Source organism: Pelodiscus sinensis, chromosome 2 (genome assembly GCF_049634645.1).
Source record: "Pelodiscus sinensis isolate JC-2024 chromosome 2, ASM4963464v1, whole genome shotgun sequence".
NCBI lineage: Eukaryota > Metazoa > Chordata > Testudines > Trionychidae > Pelodiscus > Pelodiscus sinensis.
In genome coordinates this window covers 55,327,720-55,346,018 of record NC_134712.1, presented here as the reverse complement: position 1 = coordinate 55,346,018, position 18,299 = coordinate 55,327,720, and the positions used below count along the sequence as shown (strand labels likewise).

Genomic DNA, 18,299 nt, shown 5'->3' with positions numbered 1-18,299 from the left:
AATGTTAAATAACTGCTCAGTGTAAACAAACAATCAGTACTCACTTCTAAGTCATTAAAGAACAGATGTGTGTCTGCCAAATTGAAAATCATCTCCTCCATCCGTAGTCCAAGAGAAACTGAAGTAGGTGGATCCTCAAAGAAACAATGGCAAAATATAGTCAGTAACATGCACACATCGCATGCTATAAGAAATATTGCTCAGAAGTAGAGAATACTGAATATATCAGCTGACAGGTCACCTACATATCACGTATCTAGTTAAAGTTGGGCTACCCTAAAAGCTGTTGATAGTGAAAACCCTGATTCTCCACCAAGACTTCAACAGATCTCTGGATATATAAATGCAAGAGATCCACTTATGCTGTTCCAACTGCAGGATTGGGACCTCCCCCACACTTCAAGATTTAAATATAGTGCATAGATTTAAAACAATCATGGCATACTCCAGGAGACTTCCATGAGTAAGATGATTTGGTCATTAGCCTGATTATGCCTTTAATAAATCACCATTAATGTTTAATTTGCAAACAACCACAACATATAAAATAACTCATTAATTCTCTGCAAAACCATGCTTTAATTATTCTTTAAATACAGCCCACCCATGCAGAATGAACAAATCTATTGTTTGTTATTGATACAGAACACACTTTAAATTCTCTGCAGAAATTACCATAACAACGCACTCCTTACTGAGCTAATAAATTCAAGAAGTGTGTTCAGCACTGTGGTTACCAAATGCATTACAGATGTTTGTCCTGTTTTGATTTTTATGTTTTATATATTTTTATCTGAAAATTGAGTCTAATATATTTATTTGATGTAGATTCCGTCACTTACAATGCTTTCTCAAGACTATCCAAGAACATACAAAATACAGCTTTGAAAGAATATGTTATAGTGCTTCAAGACACAATTAATCAAACATTAGTTCATCAGGAGTTTTATTTTATGATAAAAAACAGGATAGTAGGAACAGTTTTCTTTTTTCCTAAATCTGCTTACATTCTACAACTGATGACAATTAAAACCAGGAACTTTACCAGATTTAGCACCCAGTTTTTTTCCTATATCAAATTAATCATTTTTGTAACATGATTTCTGATTTTTTTTTCAATTCACTATCAAATTAACAAATAATAATATGATGTATGATACGATATAATAAAACAATAATAAATGAGCATTTTTCTAAGTTACATATACTTATGAACTCCTATAAAAAGATTTAAATTTATTTAATCTTGCCATTTTGCCAGCAATAAAGCCCGTTACACTTACAAATCAGTTTTATATTTATATTTTGCATCACCAAAAATTTCAGAAGAGAAATTGGGATATTGTAAATACAAAGATTGATCTGCTTGCGTTAAAGTATGAATCAGACTACTGTATTCCTCCTTTTATAAGGCTGATAGTTTTGCAGAATTTATTTTATTTTCCTGGAAGGGAAACATGTGCATGTAAGGGGTTAGGAAGGTTTTATTTTCTCGGTGAAATCCTAAGGATGGCTTTCCTTCTCATCATACAATGCCATATTTGCGAACTGTTATAAAATCAGCATCCTTTAAAATTAATTGATATCATTCCTTATTTCAATTACAGGGATTGCTGTTCAATGAAGTAAAACTCTCTACTTCCTCCTTCTAAGGGCTGACTGTGCTAGGCACCACAGAATTCCCAGCTCCTCCCAACCTAGAGAGCCGGAAACTGGAGCTATGTACCTGACACTGAACTCCAACATGACAGTACAGATCATTAATATCAAGCACCACAGCAGCAGCGAGTGGCTCCGCGGAAGCCAATATGCACGGGGAGCTGGCTTGAAAGCAAGCTTCCTACGTGTACCAGCTCCTACCTAGCCCCCCTAAGTAGGAGCGGGGAGGGGGCACAGGTGGCTCCATGGGATCCGGTGCCTGTGGGGAGCTGGCTTAAAGGCCAGCTTGTCACAGGCATGAGCTCCCACCTTCCCCCCATTGCTGCCTGTGATACAGAGGCAGCAAGTGGTGGGGGAATGTGTGCAGCTGATAGGATTAACCAATAAACCCAGGCTTACTGGTTAATCATGTAGTCGACTACTTGTTGAAATCCCTAATACAGAAGGGCCACGGCATTTCTAATGCCACTCCTACTGTATATTTGCCTGTCTCGAGTTATCAATACTATACATGGGGCATCAATGTTCTCCCAGCTTCCAACATAACCAATTCAGTAGGCAGCTGGCTCAAAACATCATTTATGTGGATGCTAAAAGTTCTAATGTCAATTAAAAGAACTGTTAACTAAACATTATTATACTCATTTCAGAGCACTATTTTTGGAAACAGTCATATCTATTTCAACAGGAAAGAAAAAATGTCCCACTCTCTCGGATTAAATGCTAACACTAAAGCACATTTGTGATTTTGCTCATAAACAGCATCTGAGGGATAGAGGAGAAAAAAAGTGACAAAAAAGATAAACATAGCAGATGGTGAAATAAATGTAAAAGATTGAGGGAGAGCAAATGGAAAAGAGGAACAAAAATAAACAGAAGAAAAATAGTAGGAGAGAGGCAGAGACTTAAAAAAAAAAAAAGAGTATTGTCTGTTCAGCAATATTCCTTGTCACTACTCACAGGAATCCTCAAGAAGAGCTCACTGAGACAATAGAAAAATGGATCAAGAGGGAACAGACAGGGTTTGTTACCCTTTCTCCTCGTATTTATTGCTTTACTTAAGATCCAGTTTCTCTAATTAATTGGTTATATGAGATCTCAGATTCCATTAAAATTAAGTTTCTAGCTTTTGTTGTGGACAAAAGCTTGAAAACGGGAAGCCTAACGGCTTAAAAATCAGAAATCAAATAGAAAAATAAAATCTCATTTTTTGGGGGGGAGGGTTATGATTTGGGCATTATGATTTTCGCAACAGTTGAGCCTGATAATACTGATTCATAAATCTTAAAGACACTGGCAATTGGGAAAACCAGATATCTACTGAGAAACAGAAACGTATTCCTGTCAAAAATAACTCCTAAGATTACTACAAAAGAAGGGGGAAAAAAATTGTTCCCTATGTTTTTTTCAGTTTGTTCACTGTTATGTGTTTGACAATATTTTGGGTGTAATCCAAAATCCGTGAAAATCAGTTAGTATTTTTCCTTTAACAGTTTAAAGTGTGAAGAACTTGTGGGGTCAACATAACGTAACAAAGCAAACACAAATCTAAAATGCACATTTTGACTTTTAAAGCTGGAAAATGCAAGCCCTGTACACACCCCATTTATTCTAAAATATTCTAATATTTTCTTCCAAAGCAAAGGATACCTCAAATCATCCTCTTCTTCCCATTAATTTTGTTAAAATAATTTCTTCTAACATCAAATATGTTTTATTCCATGTTCCAGGTTATGTCCAAAGAAGGTGGAATAAACACCTTGCTAAACTTGTTGCTATTCACATTGTTTGAACATGACTTAAATCTGCAATTGGCCAATGAGATCCACTATGTATTTACTGAATGGTAGACACATTCTGTCACATATGCATCAGCTGGCAGTCCGACTAAGCCATATTTCTCCAGTGACTGAACTGCTTTCATTTGTCACTCATCTCTTTTTAACATGCATAGCTATCTATAGCTATCTATCGTATGTTTTTGTCACATTGCTACCAACTAATAAGTTGAGAATCAAATGTCATAATTCTTTATGAAATTATGAACCCATAGCTTTTGTCACGAGAATTTAGGATTCGATCATTTGGGCTGGCACCTAAATAATCCATAAGACTGGCATGTGAAATCAAACACAAATATTTCAATGCAATTTAGGCATAAGATTTTGAAAATCCAACCCTGAAAAATATACGGTTTAATTATATAAACATTGCTCTTATTAGATAGCACGTATATTTGACTTTGTGTTTTTCACTGTGTTTAAGGGTTGTAGAATCAGGCCCATAATGAACAAGTACGTTGCAGTGATTAAGAAAGAACAATGTTATGTATTTTAGAATATATCAGCTAATTTAACTTATAATTTAGTGACAACGATAATTTATCAACCTAGTAACCCAGTTTGCAGAAGGGTAGACCAGTAAACCGAAAAATAGTTTTTGATAGTTCTATACTAACCTTTTCACATAATAAAAAAAGATACTTTGCTCATTTCCATTGCAGGATAGGTTTGCACATACTGTGTGCATGGTTGCTAAAGCTTTTTATCTTAATTGTATTTGTTGGGCTGGCTCTACAGAATGCTGGAATTGCGTGCATATGCACTGATATAAGGGTCGCCACCTTAAGTTCTCTCCATTTCTTCTTGCCAGTATCTCCAACAGAGGAGTAGAAGGGTAGCTCATGAAATGGAAATAAGCAACACATCTCAAAGTCCAACAGTTACAAAAGATTAGTAACCATTCATATTTTTTCTTCTTTGAGTGCTTGTTTAGATGCACTCTATGCTAGGAGACTCACAAGCAGTATTCCAGAAGTGAACTTGGGGTTCATAGATATGCTGACAAACACTGCTCTCCCAAAAATGGCGCCATTTTGAACCTGCTGGGTGATGTATTGTAGGAACATGAAGGTATGAACCAACAAGCAGGTTGCACTCTGCAGATATCCTTCATGAGGAACGCTGCCGACGAAGAGTGGGCTCTTCTGAAATGATTGGTTACAATGGCTAGAGGTCTAACATTCACCTACTTGCAACAGGCCCAAATACAGGTGGTTATCCAGAACATGATTTATTTAGGATGGCAGAAGTAGCCCTCTCATCCTTTTCACTTGCTACAATGAGTTGTGTGAATTTGCAGATGGGATTAGTCCCCTCAATATAAAAGGTGAGGGCTTGCCTAACATCGAATGTACGAAGCAAATGTTCCTCACTAGGTTTTTGAGACTTTGGGAAGAAGACAGGTAGAAAAACAATCTGGTTGTATGGAATTTTGGCACCATAGATATAAAGGCCAGATGGGAGAATACTGCATAAGGAGGTTCTGATATAAAGGCTTTGATCTTAGAAACCATTTTGGCCAAGATTATAGCTACCAGGAAAGCAATCTTCCAGGAGAGAAGCAGTAGGGATCATGATACTCATGGCTTGAAGAGGGTCCCATGAGGCTTGACAGGACAATGGGTCAACAAGGGGGATTGACTCATGAACCTAAGTATAGAATATTTCCAGTCCCTTGAGAAACCCAATAATTATCTGGTTAGAGAACAATGATCTGCCATTGACTGGGGGACGGAAGGCTGAGATAGCGGCGAAATGAACCTTAATAGGGAGAGTCACCTTGCAGCTTTAGGTGGAGCATGTAGTCCAAGACAGACTGAAGAGAACATCAGGATGGAGAAAGATTCTGTTCACATGTTCTGCATGTGAAACATTTCCACTTAGCTAAGTAAGTTGTCCTGGTGGAAGGCTTTCAACTACTTAGTAAGACCTATTGAACCTGATCTCTTTCTTGGGATTCAGCCACTCAGCATCCATTGAGTCAGATACAGGGCAGTAAGGTTTGGATGAAGCAATCGAACATGGCCTTGTAAGATCAAGTCCAGGTGGAGTGGTAGTGTAAGTGGCACTGCTACTGAGAGGTCCAGAAGTGTGCCTAATCAATGTGTGCATGTGATTCCTATAGATACCACTAAGGGAAAAATCTCTGGCAATAGTGCACATAGTGCACTTACACCTAGTATGGAATACACACGAGTAAGTACTTAAAGATGAAAAACTGATAAAGAATTACAACGTAAAAGCTTTATTTCAGTAGCAACGGATTACAAATTGGTCATCTTTTGATCTTAAAAATCTTATAAAATGGATTGCAACTTTTGTGCAGGCTATTAGATAATATTCATTCATTTATTAATTCCAAACTTATTCCAAATAAACATGAGAGTTACTTAATATATAAGCAATTAATATGATCATATTTTTAAAAATATATAATCAATCTGGCCTGGAACAAGACAGATTTAAAACAAATTCAGGAAACAGATCAGATTTCAACTACCAGTCATTTTGTTTTATAAAAAAACACAGAGAATTGTGAAACATTTTCCTAAGCCACATAAATTCATAAACAGCATTCATTCACTTTACAACTGCATTTTTCTTAAGGGAAGAGATTTTGAAACCACTACTCGAAAATAATATTCAAAACTCTAACATGTTTTAAGACTTGAATAGCAGCAAGGCTAAACTTAAAAATTAACAATTAACATTAAAAAATTAATGTTTGGATGAATATAATAGACTAATCTATCTGGCCCCCAAACTAATTTTCACCTTACTTATAGCTTATTTGAGGCATTAAAACATACTATTTCTTTATTAGTGTACCCAAAGGAAATGCAATACCTTATCCCTAGGGCTGTCAATTAATCACAGTTAACTCACATGATTAATGCAAAAAAATTAATCATGATTAATCACAGTTTTAATTGCACTATTAAATAATAGAAAACCATTTGAAATGCATTAAATATTTACAGATGTTTTACTACATGTTCATATATTGATTCCAATTACAGCACAGAATACAAAGTATATAGTACCCACTTCATATTCTTTTTATTGCAAATATTTGCTCTGTAAAAATTACAAAAGAAATAGTATTTTTGAATTCACCTCATAATTACTGCAGTGCTATCTCTTTATTAAGAAAGTAAAAATTAAAAATATAATTTTTGTTACAGAATTGCACTCCAAAACAACGTAAAACTTTAGAGCCTACAAGTCCACTCAGCTCTACTTCTTATTTAGCCAATTGCTAAGATAAACACGTTTGTTTATATTTACAGGAGAAATGCTGCCTGCTTCTTGTTTATGTCACCTGAAAAGGAGAACAGGAGTTTGCATGGAATTTTTGTAGTTACCACTGCAAGGTATTTATATGCTAAATATGCTAAACATTTGTATGCCCCTTCATGTTTTGGCATGTGTGGAGAATTGTATGTCTCCTGCTCTGTTTTAACCACATTCTGCTCTACATTATATTTTAAAGGTAGTCTCAGATGATAACCCAGCACATGTTGTTCATTTTAAGAACAGCTTCACTGCAGATTTGACTAAAACATAAAGAAATTACCAATGTGAGATTTCTAAAGAAACTACAGCACTTGAGCCAAGATTTAAGAATCTGAAGTGCTTTCTAAAATCTGAGAAAGATGAGATGTGAAACATGCTGTCAGAAGACTGAAAAGAACAACATCGTGATATGGAAACTAGAACCTGAACCACCAAAAAAGAAAAACAAACTTCTTCTAGTGGTACCTGATTCAGGCGATGAAAATGTACATGCTTCAGTTAACTCTGCTTTTTTATTTTTATTAAGCAAAACCTTTCATCACCATGGACACATGTCCTCTGGACTGGTGACTGAAGCATGAAGGGAGATATGAATCTTTAGCACATATGGCACATAAATATTTGCTGGCACCTGCTACAACAGTGCCTTGCAAATGCCTATTCTCAATTTCAGGTGACATTGTAAACAATAAGCAGGCAGCATTATCTACTGTAAATGTAAACAAACTTGTCTGTCTGAGCGATTGGCTGAATAAGAAGTCCAACTCATAGGTTCTAAATGTTTCCACTCTTTAATTTTTGAATGCAGTTATTTTTTATACATAACTCTATATGTGTAAATTCAACTTTCATGATAAAGAGATTGCATTACAGCACTTGTGGGTGAATTGAAAAATATAGTATCTATTGTTTTTTACAGTGAAAATATTTGTAATAAAAATAAATCTAAAGTACACTTTGTATTCTGTGTTTTAACTGAAATCAATACATTTGAAAATGTAGAAAACATCCAAAAGTGCTTAAATAAATGGCATTCTATTTTTAATACTGTGATGAATCACACAAATAATTTTGCTAATTGCTTGTTATCCCTACCTATGCCACAAGTCATTCAGCACTTCCTGAAAGGAGCTGAGTATTTGTAACACAGAATGAAGCCAATAGGAGATACAGATGCTTAGCAGACGCTATGATCAACCTTTTAAAATGGCATAATTATCGCTTCCAATAATGTAATTTTTCTCTTATAGAAAGTAAGGAAGGAATGGAGTCTAGGAAAATCCTCCTGGTTTTCTGCCTATCCCCTTATATTTCAACCTTACTTTGCCTATCATGCCAGTCCCTTAACATTCTGGTCCTTTCTGCAGGAAAAACACACCTATGTAACAGCACATGATTGTAAATTAGTTCCTTGACACTTACCCGCCCATATCTGTTAGCATAGGACCCTGTAAGCAAGGAATGGAAAACGATGATCGTCTCATCCAAATCCCAAATGAATACCCTCTGTAAAATAAATAAATAAATAAAATCAAGAAGTCCCTCTGTAAAATTGATACTTGAATCAGTAAGTGTACAAATGAGAAAATTATATTGAAATGGTCTCATACTAACTGATAGTTTTCTTATTAATTTCAGAAAAACTAACAATAGAGTCCCCGAGTTGCTACTTATGACCGTTCGCAGTTACAATTGAAGCTGTCGTAAATGGCAAACCCCGAGTTACGAACACGATCCGCACTTACGAACAGCGCAGTCATGTGTAACTCTATGGGGTCTGACTTATGAACAAACTGAATTATGACCAATTGCTTGGTCCGTAACAGGTTTGTAAGTCGGAGAGAGGCTGTAAATAATAAGTAAAAAAAATAGAGTAAAACAATCTGTTCGTTTTGTATTATACTTACTGCTACTGTAAATTATTCTCTTAATATATAAATATAGCTATTGTTAAACAAAAAGAGAATACCATAATACAGTACATTATTCAAAAGCCAATGGCTTTTCTTATTGCCAAAGGGAACTAGTGCATCCTGGCTGTCCCTGGCTGGGGTGCATAATGGAAGGTAAAGTCTGCCCAGGGACTGTAGTGCATAGAAGTCAATGGACACATGAAACCATTTTAGCACCATGAGACACTGTAGCAAACTATCAAACTGAAACATATGTGGTTTTAAACACAAAGGGATTGAAGTGTTAGTCTGTGACTTTAAAAATGAGCAGTTCTGTGGCACCTTAGACACTAACAAATTTATTAGGCTATGAGCTTTTGTGTATGAAATTCACTTACTCATCTGATGAAGTGAGTTTTACCCACAAAAGCTCATGAGTTAATACATTTGTTAGTTTCTAAGGTGCCACATTGGTCAGGGTTCATTGGTTTCAGACATTCATTTTTCAAAATATTCCAAGGAAAGTAAATTTTTCATAAAAAAAAATGGTTAGCTAAAAGCTTAATTTCTATTAGAAAAGTGTTTGGGTGGAAAATGTTCCACCAGACATATTGTCATTGTATTTCTGAGCTGTAGGCCTGCCAACAGGGCAACTGCCCAGAGGCTTGGGCTATTTAAAAGGGCCTCTGGCTGCCAGTGGCAGTACAGCAGGGCCGAGGCAGGCTTCCTATCAGTCCTCACTCCATGCAACCAGCTCCCAGAAGCAACCAGCACCATACCTGCAGGCTCAGAACCTGAAGCCCCCACTGGCACTGGCCAATGGGAGTTGTGAAGTAACTATAGCCAATGGGAATTGTGATGTCTGGTGGTGGCTGTGGGAAGATACAGGCGGAGACTCCCCCACACATCTGGGTGTGTGCCAGTCACTTTCAGGAGTCACCCAAGTTAAGCAATGACCTTCTACCCCCAGCACTGAGTCTGCACCCAACCCCCCTTTCCAAAACCCAATCTCCACACTCAACTTCCCTCCCACAGCCTACAAACTGCACACCGACAATCATTGAACACTAGGACTGGAAGGGACTTCCAAAGGTCATCATGGCCAGTCCCCTGTCCTCATGGCACAGGACCCAGTACCATCTAGACCATACCTGATAGATGTCTATCTAACCTGGTCTTAAATATCTCCAGAGATGGACATTCCACAACCTCCCTAGGCAATTTATTCCAATGTTTAATCGCCCTGACAGTTAGGAAGATTTTCCTAGTCCAACCTAAACCTTCCTTTATGCAGTTTAAGCCGATTGCTTCTTGTCCTATCCTCAGAAGCTAAGGAGAACAATTTTTCTCCCTCCTCCTTGTGATACCCTTTTAGATACCTGAAAACAGCTATCATGTCCCCTCTTAATCCTCTTCTTTTCAAATTAAGCAAGCCCAGTTCTTTCAGTCTTCCTTCATTGCTCATGTTTTCTAGACCTTTAATCATTCTTGTTGCTCTTCTTTGGACCTTCTCCAATTTCTCCACATCTTTCTTGAAATGTGATGCCCAGAACTGGACACAACAATACTCCATTTGAGGACTAATCAGCGCAGAGTAGAGCAGAAGAATGACTTCTCATGTCTTTCTCACAACACTCCTGTTAATGCAGCCCAGAATCATGTTTGCTTTTTTTTGCAACAGTGTCACACTGTTGATTTATATTTAGCTTGCGGTCCACTATGACCCCTAGATCCTTTCTGCAGTACTCCTTCTTAGAGAGTCACTTCCCATTTTGTATATGTGAGACTGATTGTTCCTAAGTGGAGCACTTTGCATTTGTCCTTATTAAACTTCACCCTATTTACTTCAGACCATTTCTCCAGTTTGTCCAGATCATTCTGAATTATGACCCTGTCCTCCAAAGCAGTTGCCTCCCCTCCCAGCTTCATATCATCTGCAAACTTAATTAGTGTACTCTCTATGCCAATATCTAAATTGTTGAAGATATTGAAGAGAACCGGTCCCAAAACAGACTCCTTCTGTACTCTAACCTCCTGCTCCAGGCTGGTGAAAGGGAGTAAGGGTGGGGGACAGTGAGCAATGAAGGAAGGGGGAGAGAGTGAGCAGTGGTGGGAGATGGGTCTGGCCTCAGGCAAGGACAGGGGCATGGGCAGGGCAAGGATCTTTGGGTTCACCTGATGAGACAGTTGGCAACCCTACTGGGCAGGCATATGGAAGCCCTGATCATGACAGAAGAGCATGCCTAGCAACATGGCCAGCTGCTCGCTGGGCTCCAACCAATGGAGTTGCATTACCACCTAGAGTGTCAGGTGAACCATGTGTGCATCTTGTGCGTGTGTGGGGACCCACTGACAGTTCTGTGCTGGGGCCTCAAATTGCTGTCAGTGGCCCTGCTGATCTTTATATAAATTTCTCTCTTCAAAGTAACTGAAAGATATCAGAGTTTGCAGTAAATACAAGGCATAAAACATACCTCTAGGTCAGAGTCAGGCAGCGGAGAAGGGTTATTGTTTCTTCTGCCTCGCCCACGTGACTTTCCATCAGAACTACGACGCAATCTATCTGAATCAGAATCTTTAATGGGTGTTGATGGACTGTGGATTGTGCTGTACTCTGCTGTAATACAGAAATAACTTTCACCTTTCAATTCAAAATCCAAAAGGTCAGTTTTTACTTTCTTTTATTTCTTTAGATTTGATGTAAAAATATAACATCGGTACTAAAGCTCTTAGTGCACTGACAATAATTAGGGTTATGATAGCCATTAAGCAGCATTATACCAATAATAAACAAACAAAAATGGAAAAACTCCAGAAAATCTTCACAACTCCAAATGATACACAGGAAAACACCTCTAATCCTTCTCCAAAATCCCTATCAAAATTTTTAAGTTTGTTGCAATTTGGAATAATTTTTTTCACTGCTGTTAATTTCATTCTGGGCCAAATTTTCAACACATCCTTTTTCTATTATCTCCACAATGATTTGCGAGTGTGAAGTCACATTGAAAATGGAAAAGATTAGAAGTCTTAATAGCCAATCCTCAAAACTTTTAAGAATTGGAAAGTTAATGAGTTCTATTTTCAGATGTCACCTTTTTTGGTTCAAATAAATTGTTTTTAATCACAATATGATGCTGGACTGCTCAAAATAAGGATTACATTTTAACCTTGATTTTTTGAAGGATTCATATATTCTTCAAAGACTCTTCAACACTGAAATTACTGGATGAATAATTTCAAAATTGGACACAGAATCTTTCCTAACAAATGCATGATGTATTATATTTTAGGAAAATGTTTATACAAAACTGTTTATGATCGTTAGAAATGTAAGTAAAGGCCTGATAAGTTTTGCTGAAAACATTCTTGTGGCAAAACAATATTCTTCTGGCAAGACTTTGAGATGCAGCATGCAGCCTGGGGCCTGCAAGGGACTCCCATCTGGCCCTGAGTTACACACAGCATTTCAAAGCAGCAGACCCAAGGCTTCATGCAGCGTTGCCACTCTGAAACATTGGCGGCAATTCAAAGCAGCAGCACTGTGTGGAGCCCAGGGGTCTGTGCATGTCAACTATCCGATCAGCATTTGCTTATCGGATAGTTGACTAGTCATTCAGATCCCTAATGTATAGCAGTCTATCTGTACATAAACAAAGTGCAGCAGTTTGGACAGATGTATGGCAATCCCTTCTCACAGAAGTAACCCTTTCTTCTAATGAATTCAAATGTTTGATTAAATTAATGATCCAAAAATCATTAAAATCAATGCGACTAGTCAGAATGACTCAAACAAATAAGGATCTTGTGCACTGAATAAACAAAGCTGATATTCTCAAAACTACGTGTTTGGTCCTCAAATTTTCACTTAACTTAAACAACTAAATTAACTTGAAATATTTTAGAAGAAAAAACAACTGGAATAAAATGTATAATGTTAAACAATATGAGAGAATGTCCAAATGGGACTCAAATCTAATATATGGTCATGTTTGTATTGAACTATAAAAATAATTCAAATGTATAAAGCTACATGACTGAAGAGAAAAACAGATATGTAATCTTCCAAGAAAACACAAAAAAGTCATTGTTGGATTCACTTATTTAAACTTTAAAAATGTCATTGTCTAAACAACAGCTGACGTACATTCCAAGATAAACTCCATTGTATAGTACATTTCCACATAATATTTAAATTAATATTTTGACTGAAAACAGTCTTCTTCCTGGGAGATGACATCATAAGTAATACATTATAGTAAATTAATTCAAACACATGCTTTCAAATAATAACCCCCTATTTTTAACCTTACATTCATCTTTAATTTTCTAATAGCAGTAAATTTTAACTGAAGAATAAAAAAAAGAAAAATATAGAGAAAATCTGTGCTAAAAGTGTTCTGACCCAATAACTGACATTTATTTAATAAATCTTTCTGGAGGTGAGGCCTCAGTTCCAGAGGCGATGAACACTTGTAACTCCTGTAAATTCAACTGGAGTTGAACATCTGAAAATATATTTAGTCATCTAACTTTCCCTGTTCTGGCACTCTCGGAACCTGACTGGACCCAGATAAGGTTATTTCTGGCCCCCTTGCGACTGGCCCCTTCTGTCCTGGCCTGGCTGCCAGCCTCCTAAGCAGCCCCTCCCCTGTTGCAGGCCGGGCTCCTGGCCCCACCAGGCAGCCCTGCAGTCTTGCTGCCAGGCTGCCGGCACTTCAACTAGCAGCTCTGTCACTGGGCTCCCAGCCCTGATGGGCAGCCCCACCACTAGCAGCTCACTGGCCTGCCAGCCCGCAGGGCTTCCAGTAGGACTCTCTGGCCTGGAACATCCATGGTCCGGTAGGTTGTTGCCAGACCATGGGTTGTTGCTGGAGCAGAGAGTCCCAGATTAGAGAGGTTCAAACCATACCTAATTTTTGAAAATCCTGACCATAGAGCCCAGCTACCCAAGATGACAAATTCCTGTTGTCTCAGTACACAGATGCTGAATCTGGGTTCTTTGGGGCTAGAGCATCCAGGGAAAATATAGTGGGTACTCAGTACCCAGGTGTAGCACTACTGATCAGCTTCTTCCCTCCTCCGCCCCAACCAGTGATCAGCTGTTCATTGTTGTACAAGAGGCATGGTGAGCAAGGAGGAGAAGCGGCAACAGGAAGAGGGTGGGGCGGGGATGGAAAGAGCCAGTGAGGGGGTGAGGGTTTGGAGGAAAGAGTGGAGTGGGGGAGGGGCCTGAGTGGAGTGGTGGTTTGAATACCCCTAGGAACTAAAAAAATTGGCAGCTGTGTCTGGGTACATATCGATTATCTTAAATAAGATAAAAAAATATATGTGGATGGTTAACATGGGGAAAATGTAATTGAAAATTTGGATAAATTATAAGAGTAAATGTACCTAAAGGAGTGTGTATGTGTATATGTGTGTCAGAGAAATGAAGATGTTTCCACTTTCACTGACAGACAAGTTCAGTCAACTTACTGTGTAGAAAATACTTAACACTATGACCCATGCCCCAGATAGATGGTGGCCTGTATGGATACTTTTAGAGGAATGGGGCATAATAAAAGTCAAGTTAATACTGGGAAACTTCATGACCTTTAAAAGTAATGGAGAGGTAGCCGTGTTAGTCTGATTTTGGAAAAACAAACAAAAAAAAGCAGTCATGTAGCACTTTAAAGACTAACAAGATGGTTTATTAGGTGATGAGTTTTCGTGGGGCAGAGGAAGTAGGTCTGCCCCATAAAAGCTCATCACCTAATAAACCATCTTCTAGTCTTTAAAGTGATACACGACTGCTTTTTTTTTTTGTTTTATTCATGACCTTTGATATTTAAATAGTCAGATTAGAGAATTTAGGATTTTTAAAGAACAGTAAGTGTAAATTCTTTTGGGTAAGTATTAATTTGGGGATTCTCTAAATTTTAAATTCTTATATATTTGCTTATTGCAATGATGTCTGACTAAATTACACCACTACCACTGATAAGGGTTATTGCCTGCTTATTTCAAGTTTCTGCTAGACTTTGATTTAGTGTATCATTTTGATATAACTTTACTTTTAGCATGTTAACAAAAGTACAGGAATTGCTCAAACAATCAGAATAGTGGGCCTCAGAGTCTTTTCCCTTTCAGCAGCTTCAAAAAAAGTGTGGCTTGAAAAAAGGGTGCAAGAAACCCTGCAATGGACAGGTACTATACTACGTACCTAAAGGTGCTCCAATAATTCAATGTTTTATCTTTCTTCTAATTTTTTTTAATCCTAATGAAAATAATTATGAATGTTCTATCTATATATTTTACATTTGTCCTCAGGCTATCTTGTAGCAAGGAGTTCCTTGAATTAATGGGTTGTGAGAAATATTTCCTTTAATTGGTTTTAAATCTGCTCTCTTCAGTTTAATTGAATGCTTTCTTGTTCATCAGAAAAGGTAAATAGGAATAATACTCAACGTACCTTTATGATCCTCATAATTGTATGTAATATATCTACCCTGGGTATTATAAATATTTCATGTTTTCTCTCTCTCTGTGTGTGTGAGAGAGAGAAAACATATATAGACACCATATTTCCCTCCTACATCTATATGTGATACGTTTCATCTTCTATATTTTTGGGGAAAATCCATAAATAAGATTAAAACACTACAAAAATGTAAATATAGCATTTAACATCACTCTTCTACAGCATATATTTCTGTTCCGTTATTATGGAAAGACCTTGCCTATATAAACTCATGGCTCTGGTTTACTCACCTACTTCTTATTTACTGTTGTGAAATCTGATAAGGAGAAGGAGTCAAAGTGGCTTTTTATTTTGAAACGCTGAGCGTGGAATAATGTTTAGCCTATGGAGATAAATCAGTAACCTGTGGTTCAGAATAATTTTAGCAGACTAACAGAGTTTTTATCGTTGTTTGATGTTGCATTGTGTAAGCAATATAAAAACAACCTGCAATGTCTTTCAAACATATTGTAGTATGGAAAGCAGGAAAATCTAATAGGGGTCATTCTCAAGAATAATGCAACTCTTTCTGCCTGGAAATGTAACTTAATAAATTATGACTGTGGTTTCATGTAAGATAGGAAGGTAACTCTGAGTTGTTCACTGTTTCTACACTAAATTATTTAGCACAATATAAAATATATAAAACTTAATCTAGAACTGCACAAACTGTCACAAACCATGATGAAAGATGGATATGGGAGAGAAAATGTTTCCATAGTAAAGTTAAATACCAAAACCCTATAGAAATTAGTCATTTTCTAAACTGTAGCTACTTTAAAATTATGTTTTTTTCCTCTAGAGATGTTAAACTTTTATAATTAATACTCCTCCTGTTACATAGTCACTCTAGTAAATGACTTGCCTAAAGACTCCAAGGATTGCATGCAGGACAGACACATGCTGTTCACACTTCAGTGGCTCTAGAATGAGGCATGGTATACATACAAAATTAGGTCAAGATACCTCAAAAAATCTAAATTCTTGAGCAATATAGTTAAACCAACCAACCCCAGGTACAGGACCACCGACGGGGGTAGGATTGGGGGGCAAAAGGGTCTACCTAGGGTCCCAGCAGTAACGGCAGCGGTCAGGAACTTGGGACCCCTTTGAAATATTGTGGGAGTGCTTCACCACTGCTCCACAGCATTCTTAGGGCTGGGTGGGGAGGGTAAAGGCTGAATACCCTCAGCTCTGCACCTTCCACCCAGGACTCCACCCCTTTCAAGGGTGTGATGCTGCCCCCTTCCCCCACAGACTTTGCCTCTGGACCCACAGTGGCTGTTGGCCCTGCTGCTAAGGGATAGACAGCGCTTGGTCAATAGAAGAGTTCTTCTGTTGGCGCAAGCAGCGTTTACACTGAAATGCTATAGCAGTGCATTTCCAATGCTGCAGCTGTATATTCATCCTGTCTCCACCTCCCAAAATTTCATTTTTAAAATGCAGGAGAACCCAAAAGGTGTGTATGCACATGAATAAATCATCCCGTAATCATGACTGCAACCATTCTGCAAGCGTTTATCCATGTGAATAGTACCACTGACTTTTAAAGACCTGCTTATCTGAGTAAAATTAAGTGCATTCACATGCTGTACAACAGCAAGCTTTGATGGTAAGCACTTCAGACCTGGGACCATGTCTTTTTCCATGTTCTCTGAAGGGCCTCACACATTTGGGTACGATATACCAGCAATGTGTCTTTAAAATACTGTAGAAGTTCAACTGCAATTGCCATAAGCCCCGACTAAGCAGCAATACAGTGTTGTTCTGCCTCAGGTCAGGAACTAGATTGTGACTCAGAATCACCACCTAGTTTCTGATTCCCTCCTTGTTTCAAGATGGAGCAGGAAGGGAAGCAATCTGTGCTAACCGTATATCTTCTTCTGTTGACATACTATCTCAATTGTGCTGTTCAGGTCAAAGACAAGGCTGCATTCATGCCCTGCCCCTGAACAAGGATGGCTTAGAGGCCCCCTCCAGTGGGGTGACCACATAGCAAGTGTGAAAAAACTGGGCATTTTTTTCTCCCAGGAAGGTACAGTAATGTATGAAGAAAGCCCCTAATATAGGGATATCTGGACATGTTACCCTGCAAAGGCTGTGTGTTCCTTTATTTGCAGCTACCTGTGATATAGCTGCATCACCCCCCTGGGTAGTGTCTGGGATAAGTTATAAACTTGCCTTTAGTCATTAAATCCGTAACACAAATATCTCAATTACAAAGCTATCCCTGTCAACTTATCACACCCAAGAGAGAAGAATAGCAAGCTGAACAAAGGATATGACATGGAGCAATGACAGGGTTGGTAACAATTGCAACCACATGTATAGATTCCATTGTCAGAGAGTGAAAGGGAAGCAGAAAGAGGGTTGGATGGAGGACACAGGCCATCCCCCTGTGAAGAAAACTACACCAATAATTACTTTTCTTTGCAAGTTTATAGACCACACCTTATGTCACCTCAGACAATTCCTCATCTCTCAGAAAGACTTTAGCTAGACACAGGTCTTTTAAAAAGCAGCTGACACAAAGACCTCAACAAGACTTGTGAAGATACTGGAGGTCTGAAATATTAAATGAAGCTTTGAATGTGTCACTAATTTTAAGTAAGGCAGGATAGGGCTCCTGTTTAAACTGAGAATATCACTTTTAAAAAGAAAAACAACATAAAGTTTAAACTTTCCCAACAAAAATTTAGAAAATTATTTCCTGAATCAGAATTACAAGGTAAATATATTTTGATAAAATTTAAAACTTGTCTGAAGTAAGGGGGATGTTTTCTTAATAACATCTGAAGTCATTACACTTCAGTAAGCCACTTAGAGTATTAAACAACAAAAGGAAGCACAAGTGAATCTAGCTGCCTTCCATACACATTCACATGTACTGTACTGAAAGAATCCTATCTCCTCCTCTATGTATCCTTCTTTCTTCCCAACTTACCTTCACTAACCATACAGAAAGGAACAGCGCCGCCTAAATTTTCTTGAGCTTTGTATTAATGCACAAAACTGGTAGAATGTTGGCAGATCACATTACAAAACCCATTGTGTATGTGCAAAGTATGTTTAAGAACTTTTATAACTTTTCCAAATAATCACTGGATT

At 37.8% G+C, this 18,299-nt stretch overlaps 1 protein-coding gene across 20 annotated transcripts in view; it reads right to left on the bottom strand.

Annotated features, from left to right (window-relative positions):
- Positions 1–18,299, bottom strand: part of EYA1 (EYA transcriptional coactivator and phosphatase 1) — a 229,512-nt gene that overhangs the window by 54,151 nt on the left and 157,062 nt on the right. For 14 of the 20 annotated variants that reach the window (XM_075920528.1, XM_075920531.1, XM_075920529.1 and 11 more), the window contains 3 exons: positions 11,164–11,306; positions 8,220–8,303; positions 45–134 (listed from right to left, as the gene is read on the bottom strand). In XM_075920528.1, coding sequence (XP_075776643.1) covers positions 45–134; positions 8,220–8,303; positions 11,164–11,306 — 317 coding nt within the window. The remainder of the gene's footprint in view (positions 1–44; positions 135–8,219; positions 8,304–11,163; positions 11,307–18,299) is intronic. The other 6 variants (XM_014577731.3, XM_014577732.3, XM_006131516.4 and 3 more) reach the window with 1 other exon arrangement.